Source organism: Plasmopara halstedii (assembly GCF_900000015.1).
Source record: "Plasmopara halstedii genome assembly, contig: Scaffold_2061, whole genome shotgun sequence".
Lineage (NCBI taxonomy): Eukaryota > Oomycota > Peronosporomycetes > Peronosporales > Peronosporaceae > Plasmopara > Plasmopara halstedii.
The window spans coordinates 139,587-156,207 of NW_020188969.1; the positions used below are offsets into that span (position 1 = coordinate 139,587).

The following is a 16,621-nucleotide window of genomic DNA, read 5'->3' on the forward strand; positions in this document are numbered from 1 at the left end:
GAAAGAAAAAAACGTGTGATAAATGCGATCATAGCTTATTGCATGAACAAGTTACAGGGCGTGGACATTTTGAATTGGGATGACATGTTTTCAGAACACACGGCAGACTTTTGGGTATTTGCAGAGGAGGTTCTGTATGTAATCCAAGCACAACGTCTAATTGATTTGATTCGACTTCGGGAAACAAATGTGCATGGTGATTCACTTCCTGCGTACGAACAAGAGTTGAGGCAAAGAATATTTGCCTTTTGGAAAGAGAGAGAAAATATGACTAAGGCGATGTTTGACAACATTATTTCGTATACTGATGAAAAGGATGAGACGGTCATTACACCTTTATGGGAATCTTACCAAGAATTTTTGAACAAAAACTGATTGCAGCTTTCCTTGTTCTGGACGACCGCGACACGAATTTTAATGTGTTAAATTTCTAGGTTAAGTAAAGAAATTAAGGCTGATGGATCAAGTTTGGATTTCAATAATTCACATGGTGGACCTTTTCAACTTCTCATTAAAAATTCTCCTTCAAACTTGCCAAATCTTTCTTCGTGTGCTGACACTTTATGTTGTTAAGAATTGATTGCTGTCGATAGATAAATGATCCGCGATACTTGGAATCATGTGTGCAGATTAGATAGCTAGGCCGTTCCACTGATGCGACGTAAAAGATGCATCACACGTAGATTTCAAAGCACCAGCAAACACTTGTACAATGCATTTTTGCTAAATGTTTGATCTGTGCAGATTTGTCGAACAAATTTCACTTGGTATCATGATGCTGTCGTGATAAGACTCCTAATCAGGTTAATCTCGCCCATTTTGCTAGTCGTTTAATGAGATAACTTTTAAGCTTCATTCGCCACCTGTTCCTTAAACTGCCTATCCGCGAGAGTCCTTTATTTTTACCACTGAGAGATTGCGTCTCAGGAGCTGCTTCTAGCGCAGCGACGATCGAGTCGGAAAAGGACTGTGTTCCGTTTTAACTGGTTTGAAGCATATTGTATCATTTTTGGAATCTACTGGAACTTAAGCGATGACTGCTTCTTCACCGTCTCGTCGAGCACCGCATTAGAGTTATGAAACTGCGTGTAGTTGAGCTCAAAACGAATAACTCATTGTATCGTATGTAATACGATAATTGATTCAAACTCATTATTTATAGATTACGTTGTCTGCTTGACTTGTACAAACAACAAAAACGCTTTTCAGTAATGATAGTCGCTGCAATTGTTTCGAAGCAGGACAATAGATCGGCAGCTGCACGAGTTTGCCCAATCTTTTCTTTTCCTTTGCTACTCGTGTGCACTGTTCTAGTCATTATATCCCAAATTTCAAGGTGGCCAAATGTATTTTATAATCAACGATGATTAACGAAATTGTCATCTACCTTTGCTACTGTCAGTCGTACAGGCAGAGTGAGACTTCCTATAAGAAAATTCTTTCGGGTGATGTTGATTACCTTTCATCTTGAAAAGCGAGTTAGGATGACCAAGTTGGTCTAGTGAAAGATAGACTCAAACACTTTAATGTATAGCACTTAAAAGTAAATAGACACTTGAAGCCACAAGGACAGAACCCACAAAGTCAGGAAAATCATAAGACGAAGCAGACGACGGAGAAACTCCATGGCACTCAATTTTGTCAATTTGATGAGTTGTCCACTCGGTTCTTTCTATACGACACTTAAGCTGGTGTGTTTGTTACGAGCTGGTAGAGTCATAAGTGTGCGCAGAGCGAAGACGTCGAGCAGATCAACTCGATAAATGATGAAAAAATTGTTGAAACATGTTTACTCACTAGTCACATTATTAATCTTAGAGACAAGAAACACATATATATTGAGATATGCTCAGAATCTCTTTCATTTATATCGGCTATATATTTAAATATTAAATGCCTTGTATAATAAAAAATAGAACTATCACCTATCAATATTGAAACATGTTGACTAAATTTTCATTTCTGCTTTCATCGATCTTAATACTCAAGTCACAAACAATAAATACATTTAAAGCTACATCGAGTTCCTGAAAATTCATGTTGGCTGTAGTGCTGACTGAAAGCTTTTAATTAAATTTCGTGGAAAAAAAAGAATTTTCACATATGAATAATTGATCAGTTCATGAGAAAAATCGAGAAAAAGTTTTCTTCAATGGCCTTTTTAGTGAATCGAAATACTTGTGGCCATAAACGTTCTCCCTCTCATTACCCATGCGTGTATATAAATATCTAGTGATGGCGGCAACTTTCGACTTGTTTATCGTGAATGTTGTCTCGACTAACTCTTCGGCCCATTTGACTTTGACTCGTCACAATACTTTCGATCGTGATAGCCGAATAAATGGTCACTTTTTGAGAAAAATTGGAAGCTGGAAAAGCAAAGACACAAGAAATTGAAGATAATGAAGAGAGGAATGACTTGTCTCCAAAAGAATTAGCTAAGCTTCTGAATCAGCTTTATGCTTTCGATTGGCTGATTCAGAAAGAGAAGCAACTTGAGTCTCTTTTTTCAATCAGGTCTGTCTTAGAAGGAAAAGAGATCAAGTACGATGCTGAAAACCTTCGTAGCAGTCATGAATCGCTTAAAAGAAAAAAACGTGTGATAAATGCGATCATAGCTTATTGCATGAAAAAGTTACAGGGCGTGGACATTTCGAATTGGGATGACAGGTTTTCGAGACAAAAGAAGCACTTTTGGGCATTTGCAGAGGATGTTCTGTATGTGATCCAAGCACAACGTCTGATTGATGTGATTCGATTTCAGGAAATCGATGCACATAATCCTTCTATTCATGCATACGAAACACAGCTGAAACAAACAATTTTCGACTTTTGGCGAAAGAGAAAAGTTATGACCAAGGCAAAGTTTGCTGACGTTATTTCGTACACCGATGAAAAGAATAGAAGGATCATTGCACTTTTGTGGAAATCTTTCCAAGAGTATCTAAACAAAAATTGATTGCAGCTTTTCTGGTTCCGAACGAGTGCGACACGAACTTCAATTGTGTTTAATCTCAAGGTAATTAAAGGAAACAAGACTGAGTGATCAAGTCATTAATTGAATAAAACAACAAGGTACAGCTTTCCAACTTCTTAATTAAACTTGACGAGCATGTTCTTCATTTATACATATCAATTTTCCGTGATACTTGGAGGCATGTGTGCAGATAACGTGTAACACGATTGATTATTTATAGTTAACCTTGTCTGCTTGACTTGTAAGAATGACACACACGCTGTTCGGTAGTGATAGTTCGCTGGTATTGTGTTGAAGCAATACAATGGATCCACAGCTGCACAAAATGACACATTTTCTCTTTACCTTTGCTACTTGAGTTCACTGTTCTAGTCGTAATATTCCGCTTTTCAAGGTGGTCAAGACCAAACAAACATCAACGCAATCGATTTGTCATCTACCTCTCTTAGGTAACACAAGTGAGACAATGTATAGATTACCTGTCATCTCTAAAAACGAGTTATGATGACCAATTTTGTCAAGAGAACAAGGAACAAAGTAGTTGGCATCGAGATAAAGCTCAACCACTTCGATGTGTATGTATAGCACTAAAAAGTCAATGGCATTAGTCAAGATTCATTCTAATCACACAATTGTTTATTTACTGAAGGACAGAAAACATCAAATTCTTCTATCAAGCCATATTTTCAATGAAAAAATCAAGTGATTCGCTTAATGTCGGCAGTTCTTCTTCATCCAAGTGTCTATACTCCAGAAAGTCAGGAAAATCAAAAGACGAAGTAGACGACGGAGAAACTCCATGGCACTCAATTTTGTCAATTTGATGAATTTGTCTACACGATTCTTCCCTTACAACACTTAAGCTGGTGGTGTGTTTGTTACGAGCTGGTAACGTAATGAGGGTACGCAGAGCCAAGACGTCATGATCAATTCGATGTTCACGACGAAGTCGAATGGCTTTACCCATTTGAAGTCCCTGAAGTCGACGAGAGACCTTTTCTTGGTATTTTTGAGCATGAGTTTGCACTTGACGAACGGATCGTGTTCCAATATATTCCGTAATAATTTTCCATGGACCTTGTGGAAATAATTTCAAAGCATCAAGAAATCGATCATGTTCTTCAGTAGACCAGATGCCAATTGTTCGGTTGGTATTTGTAGTGGACGTGTCTGAAGATGAGAGCATTTTCAACTTTTCTGGATGTTATACAGAGTGAAAATTCAAGACTGCTGCAATTGTTAAAGCAAGAAGATTAAGATAAAGGTATGAAGACAGTAGTAGCACTAATGTCTTGACTCTGAGCCACATAGATCAAGATCGGATCTTCTGTCCAAGAGATTTTGCCTCTTTTTAAAATCTCAGATGAGCCGAAAGAAAGAAGTTTGAAAATTCTAGATTTTATAATGGTTGTTGTCCGGATATTTGTCTGAGTGAGTACAGATTGCTGAACACATGGGACTCATTTATCAGGACTGAAGCCAGTACAACCCAGAAACTCGAGAATGAAAATAGACACAAAGCAAAGAAAAAAAAGTCAATTTGTTCTTTTTACATACATTCTGTCTTCCCCATTTTCCTCATTTCTACTTACTACGATGAAAGAATGAGTTACGAGGGTTATGATCATTTGCGCCACGACCAGATCGAAAAATACTTGAACGATAACTACCTGGACTTCCCGATGCAACTGTTGAATTCGATTCGACAGGTAATAAATTCAAAGGTGTTGTCAAAATTTGACTACTCGTACGATTTGAATTCGCAAGGATTGAAATCCGTTGAAAATCTTCGACTTCAAGTGGTGGTGAGCGTTCAAGACGTAAATGTGACGTTGATGTACGTACAGGATTTAATTGTTCAACTTGTGATAATGTAATTCGCATACTTGTTCCAATAAATTCTTTTGTATGAACATGAACTTGAATATCTGGACGTTCTGCTAATTTAGGAATCACAAGTTGCATAAACCCATCTAACATCATTGGCGTCACATATTTAAGTTCCACTCCCATTGGAAACGTTTCCGAGACAATTGGACCACCATCTAGTACATTCTTAAGCCATCGTGACATATAATCAAGTTTCTTTGGATTTCCTTGAGCCCAATCTGTTAATAAACGTTTCCAAGGAACTGAACCTAAGGAATAATGCATAGCAGGTGGAAAATTTCGAATTTCTTCCCAATGATCTTTCACACGACGTGCATTTCCTTTACTTGATACTTTACTCTTAGCATGAGCAATACGTGCAGCACTTTTAAGAATTAAATGATGAGCTTCAGCAGATTTTGGATCAATAATTCCATTAGCTGCAGCTGTAGCCATCACTGATTTATCCGATAAAACTGAAGTAAGAGATCCACGATTTGTTGAATTTGATGGTGGTGATGTTGCTTGGATGATACTCCCACTATCAGAAGGTAAATCACGCGATTCACAAATATATGCACGTAATTTTTCATATTCCGTTTCAAGTGCTGCTAAATATGTCAAATCTTTACTTTCTTGATCACGATATGCTAATTTCTGAACTTGTTCACCCACTTCTTTTGATTGTTGCCAATTTTTCAATGTTCGATTCTCGGTCTTTAATCGTTGAATTTCCACCTCTCGTTTTTCTAATTGTTGTCGAAGTTTTTCATTTTCTTGATGAAGTGCTGTAATGACTTCATGACTTTCATCAAGAATTCCACTTGTACCACTTGATCGACCTGATAACATTGATCCACGTGTTGAATTGCCATTTGAAGTTGTACTACTAATTGAAGTTTGAGGAGTTTCGGGACTAGATGATCGACTTTTACCTGATGGTGACATTTTCACTCCTGTATGCATTTGTTTTCGATCAAGTTTCATTTGTAATTGAGCGACTTTCGAACCCAATTCTTTATATGCTTTTTCATTTTCCATCTTTCTTAAAAATACAAGACGTAATAACGAAAAACGAAAGAATCCTTGTAATCGTCGAACAGCAACAAGTGTCATCAAATAACGATGTCGTTCTGTATGCATACGACAATATGCTTGAAATCGTACAATACAATAATCAAATTTTAACACACGATACATTTTACGAGCAAATGCTCCACGTGTATGTGCTTGAAGTAATACAATTCCATGTCGTAATGTCAAATATTTGTGTTGAATAACATATCGACGCCAATACTTTTGAATGACAATCATCATCAGTTTTTGTCGTAGAAACCAACGCTTTAATAGCCAAGATCGTACATGTTTTTGCAATACAATTGCATATTTACGTAAGGATCCACCTCGTTTGGTCTCAAGTGCTTCTAAAACACCTTCTCGAAAGTATACACGACTTAAACCCACTTGATAATCCTGAATATTACGTCCAGGTAACAAATGTTCCATTAATTCTTCACATTGACTTTTCAAATGCTCCGTTTCGACATCCATTGTAAGTTTTGTCGTATTTATTGGCACTCCACCCGTAAGTAAGACACGAAATTTTTTAAAACATTCTCCATGTAGCATACGACTTGGATAAGCACTTCGAGAGACACGAATAGCTTCAATTACACCTGCACAACGTAATTGATTGACAATATCACTATGCGAGAAGCAATGCGCACTTTTTAATGGATTTGGTTTCAAACATCGAACATAATGTACTTCGGTACGTCCAATTTTTTCCATCAATTGTGATAAACTTTCTTTAAATTGTGTTCCAACTGTTGTACGACGAGGTTGAGCTTGACCACTTCTTCTAAAACTACTTCGACTTGTATTTGATCCACGTAATGTTACTTGACTTCCATTGACATCATCTGTAAACATTTTCGATAAAATTTCTAATGTCGAATGACTCATACATTGTTTAATATCTGGTAAAATCGCATCACGATGTTTATCAAGAAATCCCGTTGCATCATATGTCACTTTTCCAGCATAATGATAAACTGAAAATGCACATTTGTTTAAACGTGGAGTCTCTAATAATGGATTATTCTCCATCACAGCTCCCAATTTACTCGCAAATGATGCATCTGTTCCTGTAACAAGTAATGATTCTTCATTTAAGAAACTAATTACACCTAAACGACCTTCAATCAGATTCAAAACATCTTGATTATCAGTAAATGTAATATGAGCCCATGAAATATGTTCTTCTTCATACTCCATTTGAACTGTTTTCAAAACATCTTGTACAAATTTTTGTTGTAGTTTTTCATTCGCATAATTGATACAAAATTGTTCAAATGAATTGATTTCAAAGTGTTCAAATCCAAAAATATCAAGAATTCCAATAAATGAAGCAACAGTTGTTGTTTGTACACCAATAGTTTGATTAATTTGTTCCACAAGCCATAAAAATAATTTGGAATATAAACTTTTAGCTAATGCATCACGACAATCACTTGCTTGATCATGAGTCATAGGTTTTAAAATCACTTCACGACCTACAAAAACATTGCGATTACACACAGCACGTTCTAATGCTTCAACTTGTACACCAAGTAAACGACAAGCTTTTGTAAAATGATCTCGATCAACTAATTGTGAAGCATCAATATCTCCATTTCGTATCGTAAATTTTGTTTCACCTAAATGTAAAATTCCACCTAAAATTTGTAAAATTTCATGTTGTAAATTTTGTGAAATTCCCACAAGTTCTAAAGCTTCTTGTGTTTGATTTAAATTTCCTTCATCTTGATTTTCACGAGCAGTGACAAATTCCGTAACATAATGAAAAGATTCACAAGTTAATTCCAAATCGGGAAATTGATGTCGTTGAGCCAATAATTGATAAAAAATATGAAAATTACGCTCTCCATGTGCTTGTGTCGTCACACGACTTTTTTCAAGTAAATACGTACGTGATCGTGCACCAAGAAGTTGTCCTTCATTCGTAAATTGTAATTCGGTAAATTTCCCAAAACGACTTGAATTGTCATTTCGTACAGTTTTGGCATTTCCAAATGACTCAAGTAGTGGATTTGCTTGAATAATCTGTTGAATGACTTTGGAATTCGTATTTGTTGCAAGTGCAGCTAAATGACTCATGACAATTTTTGTTGTTTCAGTTTTACCAGCTCCAGATTCCCCCGAAACAAGAATACTTTGATTTTCATGTTTTTGTCGCATATTTAGAAATGCTTCCATTGAAATTGCATAAACATGAGGTGGTTTCTTTTCACGTTTGCCATCACTAAATTTTGCCATCACTTCTTTCGAGTATAAATCAAGCCATGTATAAGGATTTACAGCAATACAAATGCGTCCTGTATACGTATCTAATTACAGATATAATCATTAGTTTAAGTAAAATATTACATATTACATACACAACGTCTTAACGTACATGGTAATTGACGAAAAAAACGTTGACGAAGATTATAAAGAATTGATGCTTCATGTAATTGATCAATAAGAATCATATCTTCAAATCCTGTGCCACTTTTACTCATATTTTGCAAAGGTAAAGATGCCACAGTGTTGCTAGTTGTACTCTTAGCATTTAGTGCCTCAAGCACCGACGCATCAGAGAGATCCACAGTACGCTGAGATCCAGCAAAAGCATGAATATCACGCTCAGATGAGATTCGATCTCGTATAGTCGCATCTTTTGGTCCAACAACGTCATCTAGTCGTACTGTAACCTTTTTACCATTTGTGCCACAAATAACACCCGGAAGCCACACATGATCGGGATCGGGTGCAAATACCTGCAAATTTACCTTTAGTTGATGATAACAAAATCCGTGCAACTTTTGATACTTCGTACCTTAATCCCCTCCATCGTCGCTGCTGACTTACCAACACTCTACTCTTTGTGCAAATGAACGCTCTTTCGTGCTTGCCCCCCTTATAATCTTGACATAGATTGGGCAAAATTTGTAAAAGCCAATTAGAAAAGAGTATATTGACATAAAAGAAGTGATTGAGAGATTTTAGAAAAGTGCCCAAAAATCGTGCCAAAAATGCTTGGACACTTTGTTGTAAGGTCAAAAACGCTTTCTCGAGTCCAACTCTTCCATACATCACGTATCAGGCGTCAACTTGGATGTTATGAAGCTATCGATACGTCATGGGAGTGGCTTAAAGACCCGAAAAACCCGCGATTACAGCGTTTCCTTAAGGTTTGTCTTTTTCAAGTCTCTAATCTTTGATACATGATTTCAAATTTTTTGTTTGTTGCTAGCTGGAGCGTAATTATCTTGCAAATCAAATATCAAAACCCAAATTTCGTAAAATTGAACGCACATTGAATTTTGAATTTCGCAATCGTCTCTTACGACAAGACGCAAGTATTCCCGAGTGTATTGGCAAGTATGAGTATTTCACACGTCAAGAACGAGGTGAGAACTTTCCAGTATATTATCGTCGACTTCGAAGTGGTGATGCAGATGAAGAAATTGTCTTGAATCAAAATGTTGAAATGTCATTAAATCATGATTTTCACCTTGTTGCTACCATGAAACTTTCCGCTGATGCAACACAAGTGTTGCTTGTTATGGAAAATGAAAGTGAAGAATCTCAAGTTATGTTGAAAAATGTCAAACTGAATACTTTGCAAATTTTGACAAATTTAACAAACGTCAAAAATGTCGAATGGAGTTCTGCTTCACCACCGAATGAATCATTTTATTATACACAAAAAGACACAGACGGACGACCATTTGCAGTGTACCGATACAATCTTGCAACTCATACACAAGAATTGGTACGTTATGATATGAGTGACAAGTTGATATGCTGTTAACAAGTTTTTTTGGCCATTTTAATTTGTTAGATTTATGAAGAACAACATAAAGCATTTTTTGTTGATGTATCTCAAACAAAAGATATGCGTTTTATTCTCATCAATTGTAATTCAAAAAATGCCTCGGAGATTTATGCATTAGAAAGTCACGACTTGAATGCAAAACCTCAAGTATTTCGAAAGCGTGAGTCTGGAACATTATATTTTGTCGATCATGCTGCAGAACAGTTTTTTATTATTACAAATGCAAATGGTGCTCAAAATTATCAAATTGCAACTTGTAAATGGCATGCAACAACAAAGTGGCACGTTATTATCCCTGAGCAAAAAGATGTAAAAATTGAAGATGTTGATGTGTACGACCAGTATCTTGTACTGTACGAACGAGTGAAAAGTATTCCTCAAATTCGTGTGTACAGTTATGAAAATCTTTCATTTCATTATATTCCAATCCCAGAAATATATGAAATTGGTCGTATTTTTCCTGGTATCAATCGAGAATGTCACTCGAATCTTGTAAGATTTCAAGTCACAACACCATTAATTCCCGAGATTGTGTTTGATTATGATATGAAAGATCGTCAATTACATGTACTCAAGGAAAAGAATGTCATCGATTCATCACATGATACAAAATTTGGTTGTTTTCGATACTTTGTACCAAGTAAAAATGTTCAGATTCCACTTACATTAATTCATGATCGAAATTTGACATTAAATGGAAAGAATCCAACATTATTAATTGGTTATGGAGCTTATGGAACGAATCTCGAAGCTGAATTTGAACTGGAATACTTAAGTTTACTTGAACGTGGATGGATTATTGCACTTGCACATGTTCGAGGAGGTGGAGAATGTGGTTTACCATGGTATGATGCTGGAAAAGGATTGTTAAAACGACAATCGTTTGAAGATTATCTCGCTTGTACGCATTATTTATTTGATGCACAGTATACAAATCCAAAGCTATTAGCTGGAAAAGGAGTGAGTGCTGGTGGTTTGATTATGGGAGTTGTAGCGAATGAAGCACCTCAATTGTATCAAGCTTTAATCATGAAAGTACCTTTTGTTGATATTTTTGCTACAATGTTAGATGCTTCATTACCATTAACGATTCATGAATATGATGAATGGGGTGATCCAAATCAGTTAAATGTACGTGAATACATTCGATCATATGCACCATGTGAGAATGTTGTCGAGCATCAAGTGTATCCAGCTATGTTTATTACTGGAAGTTTAAATGATTCACGAGTACAATTTTGGGAACCAGCGAAATGGATGTATATGATGCGAAAAGTTCAATCTTTATTATCAAAAGATCAAAAACGTTTAATGTTATTAAAAATGTCAACTGATCAAGGACATTTTGGTGGTAGTGGACGATTGGAACAATTAGAAGAAAGTGCGATGGAGATCGCATTTTTATATCAAGCAATGGGATTGGAGTTTCCAAAGAAGTAAAGATAGTTTTTAAGTTAGAGAATAGAAATAGATCTTTAAGTAAGATGTTAGCTACGACTAAGAAGTTAGAACAAGATATTAAGCAATTGGAAGATCGTTTGGCTATTGTGAAAGCGACACTTGATCGAGAACGAAGAGCATGGCAACAAAGTTCACAATTAGGACCAAGTGGTACGAAATGGAAGGGAGCAGCACAATTACAAGACAACAAGAACGAAAGAATGTATGGTGTAGGTACAAACGAGTCGAATGTTCATTCTTCTAGCTTTTGTAAGTCATTTAAAACGAGCAACACTTGTGATGTCCATCCGCTTCTTCATTTATCGACAGAATCATCAATCGTACAAAAGCCGAACTTGGCTCGATCAAAATCAATTTCGTTTCAGAATATTGCCACGACACTTTGTTGGAATTGTAAGGTGCGATTCCTTCGCTCACATACTCAACGATCAGCTACTACAGTCGTTTATTCTGAAGATAATTCGTCTTTGTCATCGTCTCTACGAAAGTGTTTCGTGTCTCGAGATTTCTGTTCACAAACTTGTCGAGAACAAGGCAAGTCTTCTGAACTTCATTTGAAAACACCATTTGACGCCTGTGTGAAAAGCAGTAGAACGATAAATCAACATGATAATGAACAGAAAGTTGAGAATTAAACGCTGAAAGTTAGAGAAGTTCAAATGTCGATTACATTTTCAAGAAAACGATTAGAGGTAACACAGTCACGGAAAATGTTGTCGTGAAATTCTTTTCTTTTCTATGAAAGAGCTGGAATTGCATTATCGTTTCAATCCTGAAAACGGACAGAGCGTATCTTTTATAGATCAAAATGGGTTGAGAGTATCCTAAATCAATCTTAAAAACTCACGATGCAATCCAGAATTCTAATGTGAAAGTTAACAAACGACGACAATGTTGATCTGTATGATATTGACGTGCTTCAAATATTTAAGGATGTGCAGCAAAAGCTATAGAAGTTCACTCGACACAATTCTCATCAATTCATTAAAGGTATTTGAGCTATGAAAGTGACACATTCGATGTTTTGATCGCTGCATCAAAGGATCAAGTGCATTGTAGTTTTTCTATTTCTGAACAGATCATCGACGTCTTGATGAGATTCAAGTCATCAACTTATTCGATCTGTACTCTCAACATCTCTCATGTTAAAAGTACAAGAGTCTTTTGCGTTAAAGTATCAATGAATTGATTGATGATACGCGACTTTCGCACTGTATTTGAACTTTTTCTGGTTCGACAATGACTGTCGTACAACTGCATTAAAAGATCTCAATGAAGATTTCAAAGAAAAATGGGTTGTAAAAGCATCTACTATCAAAAAGGGTCAAGTCATGATCATGATTGTAAATACACGTATGATCCAACTAACTACGTTAATTTTCAACTCGTTTCAACTCGTTTTCAAATGTTATTCAAGTCTGACATGATGGCTACATCCAAATCATGACAAAAAAAGCTCAATTATCAGAAATGAAGGAGTGGTATCCATGAAAATTCACCCTGACATCTTTGACGACTATCAGCACGTTGGAGTCGTGGGTAACTACATTTCGATACGAATACTTGAATTGAAAGTCTAAAAAGCAAGACAATGCGAGTTTTCGAACGATATATCTCAAGTTTTTAATTCTCAAATCTCTTTAAAACTTCAGTTCATCGAATCTCCTTCTAGAAAATGGTCATAACGCATACACTGGACGTCTTTTTTATTCTAATCATCCGATTCATGACTTCAAGTATCACCCATGAGCGAAAGTGGACTATCAAGATGTGATCCTATCGCACGGCATTGCGTCAATCAATTATCTCCAGCTGATGTCTGTCTATCATGTCAGTTTCATCAGACAATCAAGTATTTTTGCTTTTCAAAACCTTCTGTTCTATCCATTTGGTTTTTTATGTGTGCTGACTATTCCTAATTCTTTTTTAAAGAGATGATAGACAGTCTTGTTGATGCTACAGATGACTGTATCGTTTGTAATCAATAGATTCGGAAGAAACTTGTCTTGTTGATGGCAAAACTTCACCAAAATACCATTGAAAGCATGTGGTATTCCATAAGTTTTGAAACAATACAAGGGACTAAACGTCAGTGTAGCAGCTGTACTCGACACATGGAAAACGAATGTACAGTACTATGGTTCACCATCTGATGTTTCTTCTTCTCTATCATTAATACTAGAAGGAACAAGATTGTTGTTTGACTGACAGCTCCATCTTGTTTCAGTCTTCAATTTGCACTACTTCACTCACGACGTACACAGCTCAACTTACAATATACATGATGAGAACTTCGATGCGTTCAATTGAACGAGGCCTATGGTCAGGTGAAGAACATGATCGGTTTCTCATGGGACTTAAATTATATCCACATGGACCATGGCGAAAAATTGCGGGATTCGTCGGTACACGTTCACCACGTCAAGTGCAGACGCATGCTCAAAAGTATTATGAAAAAGTTGGTCGTCGTCTTCGTGGATTACGTAAAGATCGAAAGAAACTTGTTCGACCTGAACATCGTCTTGATGAAGATATGGTTCAACTCTGTCAACTTGCCAAGGAACGAGTTGATCCAAATGGTCACGTTGATCCAACATTAACGAGACTTCTACGTGCACCATTGTCATCTTCTACTCAAGTAAGTAACTTGGGATTACTTGCGAATTCAACTGATCAATATCAAAAAATGTGTCGAAAAGAGATGCATCACATGACAACGTTTGAAAGCTCAAGTCCATGTTCAAGTGCTACTTCGAATTTCAATGATAGTACGACGTCGATGGATCTTTCGGATTTTGATGATTCGTGTCTTGATTTTCTCATGACAGTTCTAAGTGCAAGTACGAATCGAGAAAGCATTGGGATGCATATATGATACTTGCACTTGGTACTCGAAAAGTGATTAGCGCTTAATTCAATTAAAGTCAAGCCTTTGCAAGTGATGTAGAGAGTAACTTATAAAACGAATAAATCTCAAACATGTTATTGTTGGTTTTGTTTTCGTATTGGAATCGATTTTGTTCCCATGTTGGTCTCACCTTGACGATTCTTTTTTAGCCTCCACCAGACGGGCTGACGTACCGAGTTCATGTGATTTATCAATCACCATCTGATGCGAATTGAAAGGTCTGTGTATCAGCTGCACAATCGTGTCTGAGCTCATAAAGCAGATTCAACTCACTCGACGTTTTGCTACTTCGTTGAATCAAACATGTAATTTCGCGTCATCACGAATGACACTGGGTTGACTATCTAAAGCATCTGTATTCCCTTCTCTATTGAAGCTTACTCTACATTCAATCTTTAAGTAATTATTTCAAAAGACAGTATGAGGTATATCTTCTAGTACGGAAAAAATGAGCCAGATATAGGAGCAGAAACATGAAAGTGTCTTTTAGCGATAATTGACGTTATTATTGTGATATTGTAGAATATGAGTTCTTACATTTATTGTGATCAATAAAAAGATTATATAAAATTACTTGATGATTATGATGTATTTCTAATTCTTAATAATGGTATATTGATATTATGACATGGGTTCAGTTATACTGCTGCTTCGAGATGTATACCATACGGTAATTAAGCTTAGTTTTTAGAGCAATTTAATATGAGTCAGACAATCCGAAATAGGATGTGCAGTTGATCTGTATCATCAATCATTTGGCTCTCAAGCTGCCAACAGGCGTTTATGAAAGCTATCACACTCATCAAAAATGTTCGGAATGTTACAGATGGTAGCATCAATCAAGGGTTGAGCGCATAGTGTAAGTATTAGCGCTCCGCATATATACAACTGATTAAGTCTATTATTTTAAATTTCACCGCCGAAAGATATGTGACTATAGAAAATTAAATTTTGTTATATTGAAATAAAAAAGTCTGTCACTTATAATGTAATTTTTTTATTCAGTACGTACTGTAATTTTGTCTACATTTGGTACAATTGTAAAAATTACAGTATGATACAATCGTACGAAAGTCGCATAACAATTTCAATATTTCAAAGTTCAGCATATAAGGATAACGGACCGCCGAAAAGGAGGTACCCACCGCACGTCAGAGAAGAAAGACAGTTTGATTATGAGAAAGGAGAGGATAAATATTTAGTATTAGTTGAAAAAGAACCAATTTGATACATGTGTACTCGTGAAGTAGTAGAAATAACTTTCAGTGTTGTTTTCTGTAGAGACTCTCGCTTTTGATAGAAGCATACAATACCCAACTTCTGTGCGTTTGTTGACGCGAAATTCGAGACGAAAGCTGCAGCGGGGCTGCCGTAGCTTTGCGCTTAGAGGAAGCGTAGTTTAGGTCACCGACCCTTCGTTCTATACTTACAAAAAGTACGCGTTTAGCGGGTCGCGATCCGCTTACTCCACGAGTAATTATTGCCTTACCTCAAGGATAATACTCTCCCGTTTAACATGTAAAAATGATTTTTTTTTAAATTTCTGCGGCAAAGCCGCCTAATTTTAAATGTTTAGATTTTCCTAAATATATATAGAAAAATCTAAATACATGCATAACCACTGGCTACTTAGCCACATACCGTATTCTTGTTGGGTGCAGTCACACCATGCCCAACTCGTGTGACACACACACCTGTTCAAGGGTACGTGTAATCTCGTTTTTCTTTCCCCCATTAAGATTGAGAATATTTACAGTTTCAATCGATGATTGCCTCAATGAGGCCCGCGTGTCCGCTAGACACTGCAACTTAATTCGTTAAAATAAAACGACATCCGTGCTCAATAAGCCCTGTGTCAACGACACTGAAGTCACCAAGTCTCGCTGGTTCTGACAGCGAACACGGGCAGAGCCCAACATCGTCTCCCGCACGCGGTGCAACGTCAAACAGTGTGTCCGCGGCACCGGGGGATGTGCATCCTAGGCTCGATGAGCACGAGCGTCGCGCTTCGCGAACGCTACCAATGACGATTGACCTCGTTGAGGATGTGGAGGTGGTAGACTACGAGTCAGACGAGCTGCGCCAGCGGCGTGTTACGAGCCCTGCTCGCGCCTTGCGGACACCATGTCCGCTCCTTGACTTCTCGCCAACCCGAGGGACGAGGTGTAATCACCAATGACCTCGACGGGGCACAGAGGCGGCAGCTGGAAGCTGCCCATACGGCGGCTCTGAAGCACGCCAATCCACGGCCGGTCATTGACCCTCGTATGGAATATGCCTTCCGCCCAGCGGATTCCGCTGTGGAAGCGAAGGATGCGGTAACTCGATCGTTACGCGTCCACGTCATCTGGCCTCGGCCAGAACGGAAGATGAACTTGCCAAACGGAAAGCTCTTCGAGCTCGTTTCCTGGTTCCACAAGAATTTCCATTGAAAGCCTTTGGCACTTGTCTGAGTGCTCAACGAGGTGGCTCTCGTGTACCCGCAATGCAGACAATACCTGTAGTGCTCACCCCTGGCGAAAGC

At 37.3% G+C, this 16,621-nt stretch overlaps 7 protein-coding genes across 7 annotated transcripts in view; 5 read left to right on the forward strand and 2 right to left on the reverse strand.

The window, feature by feature from the left end:
* The window catches only part of PHALS_02555 (endomembrane protein 70-like), a gene marked incomplete at both ends in the record, with an annotated part of 1,089 nt that extends 714 nt beyond the window's left edge, over positions 1 to 375 (forward strand). The window contains one exon of the mRNA XM_024716958.1: positions 35 to 375. Within this exon, the coding sequence (XP_024582504.1) occupies positions 35 to 375 (341 nt within the window). The remainder of the gene's footprint in view (positions 1 to 34) is intronic.
* A 1,860-nt stretch (positions 376 to 2,235) lies between these two features.
* PHALS_02556 (uncharacterized protein) lies at positions 2,236 to 2,959 on the forward strand (the record flags this gene model as incomplete). The annotated part of the gene is made up of 2 exons (XM_024716959.1): positions 2,236 to 2,326; positions 2,370 to 2,959. 2 exons carry the CDS (start codon positions 2,236 to 2,238, stop codon positions 2,957 to 2,959), a joined length of 681 nt encoding a protein of 226 aa, XP_024582505.1.
* Positions 2,960 to 3,650: 691 nt separating this feature from the next.
* PHALS_02557 (myb-like dna-binding) lies at positions 3,651 to 4,163 on the reverse strand (the record flags this gene model as incomplete). The annotated part of the gene is made up of 1 exon (XM_024716960.1): positions 3,651 to 4,163. The coding sequence occupies one exon, from the start codon at positions 4,161 to 4,163 to the stop codon at positions 3,651 to 3,653; it is 513 nt and encodes a 170-aa protein (XP_024582506.1).
* Positions 4,164 to 4,561: 398 nt separating this feature from the next.
* On the reverse strand, positions 4,562 to 8,741 carry PHALS_02558 (myosin-like protein; the record flags this gene model as incomplete). The annotated part of the gene is made up of 3 exons (XM_024716961.1): positions 4,562 to 8,235; positions 8,304 to 8,667; positions 8,727 to 8,741. 3 exons carry the CDS (start codon positions 8,739 to 8,741, stop codon positions 4,562 to 4,564), a joined length of 4,053 nt encoding a protein of 1,350 aa, XP_024582507.1.
* Positions 8,742 to 8,922: 181 nt separating this feature from the next.
* Positions 8,923 to 11,168, forward strand: PHALS_02559 (oligopeptidase b; the record flags this gene model as incomplete). The annotated part of the gene is made up of 3 exons (XM_024716962.1): positions 8,923 to 9,081; positions 9,144 to 9,665; positions 9,735 to 11,168. 3 exons carry the CDS (start codon positions 8,923 to 8,925, stop codon positions 11,166 to 11,168), a joined length of 2,115 nt encoding a protein of 704 aa, XP_024582508.1.
* A 44-nt stretch (positions 11,169 to 11,212) lies between these two features.
* Positions 11,213 to 11,781, forward strand: PHALS_02560 (uncharacterized protein; the record flags this gene model as incomplete). The annotated part of the gene is made up of 4 exons (XM_024716963.1): positions 11,213 to 11,402; positions 11,499 to 11,587; positions 11,646 to 11,723; positions 11,779 to 11,781. 4 exons carry the CDS (start codon positions 11,213 to 11,215, stop codon positions 11,779 to 11,781), a joined length of 360 nt encoding a protein of 119 aa, XP_024582509.1.
* Positions 11,782 to 13,123: 1,342 nt separating this feature from the next.
* Positions 13,124 to 13,903, forward strand: PHALS_02561 (myb-like dna-binding; the record flags this gene model as incomplete). Its single annotated transcript, XM_024716964.1, has 4 exons — positions 13,124 to 13,166; positions 13,252 to 13,316; positions 13,417 to 13,827; positions 13,889 to 13,903. The coding sequence occupies 4 exons, from the start codon at positions 13,124 to 13,126 to the stop codon at positions 13,901 to 13,903; spliced, it is 534 nt and encodes a 177-aa protein (XP_024582510.1).
* Between the last annotated feature and the right edge of the window lie 2,718 nt (positions 13,904 to 16,621).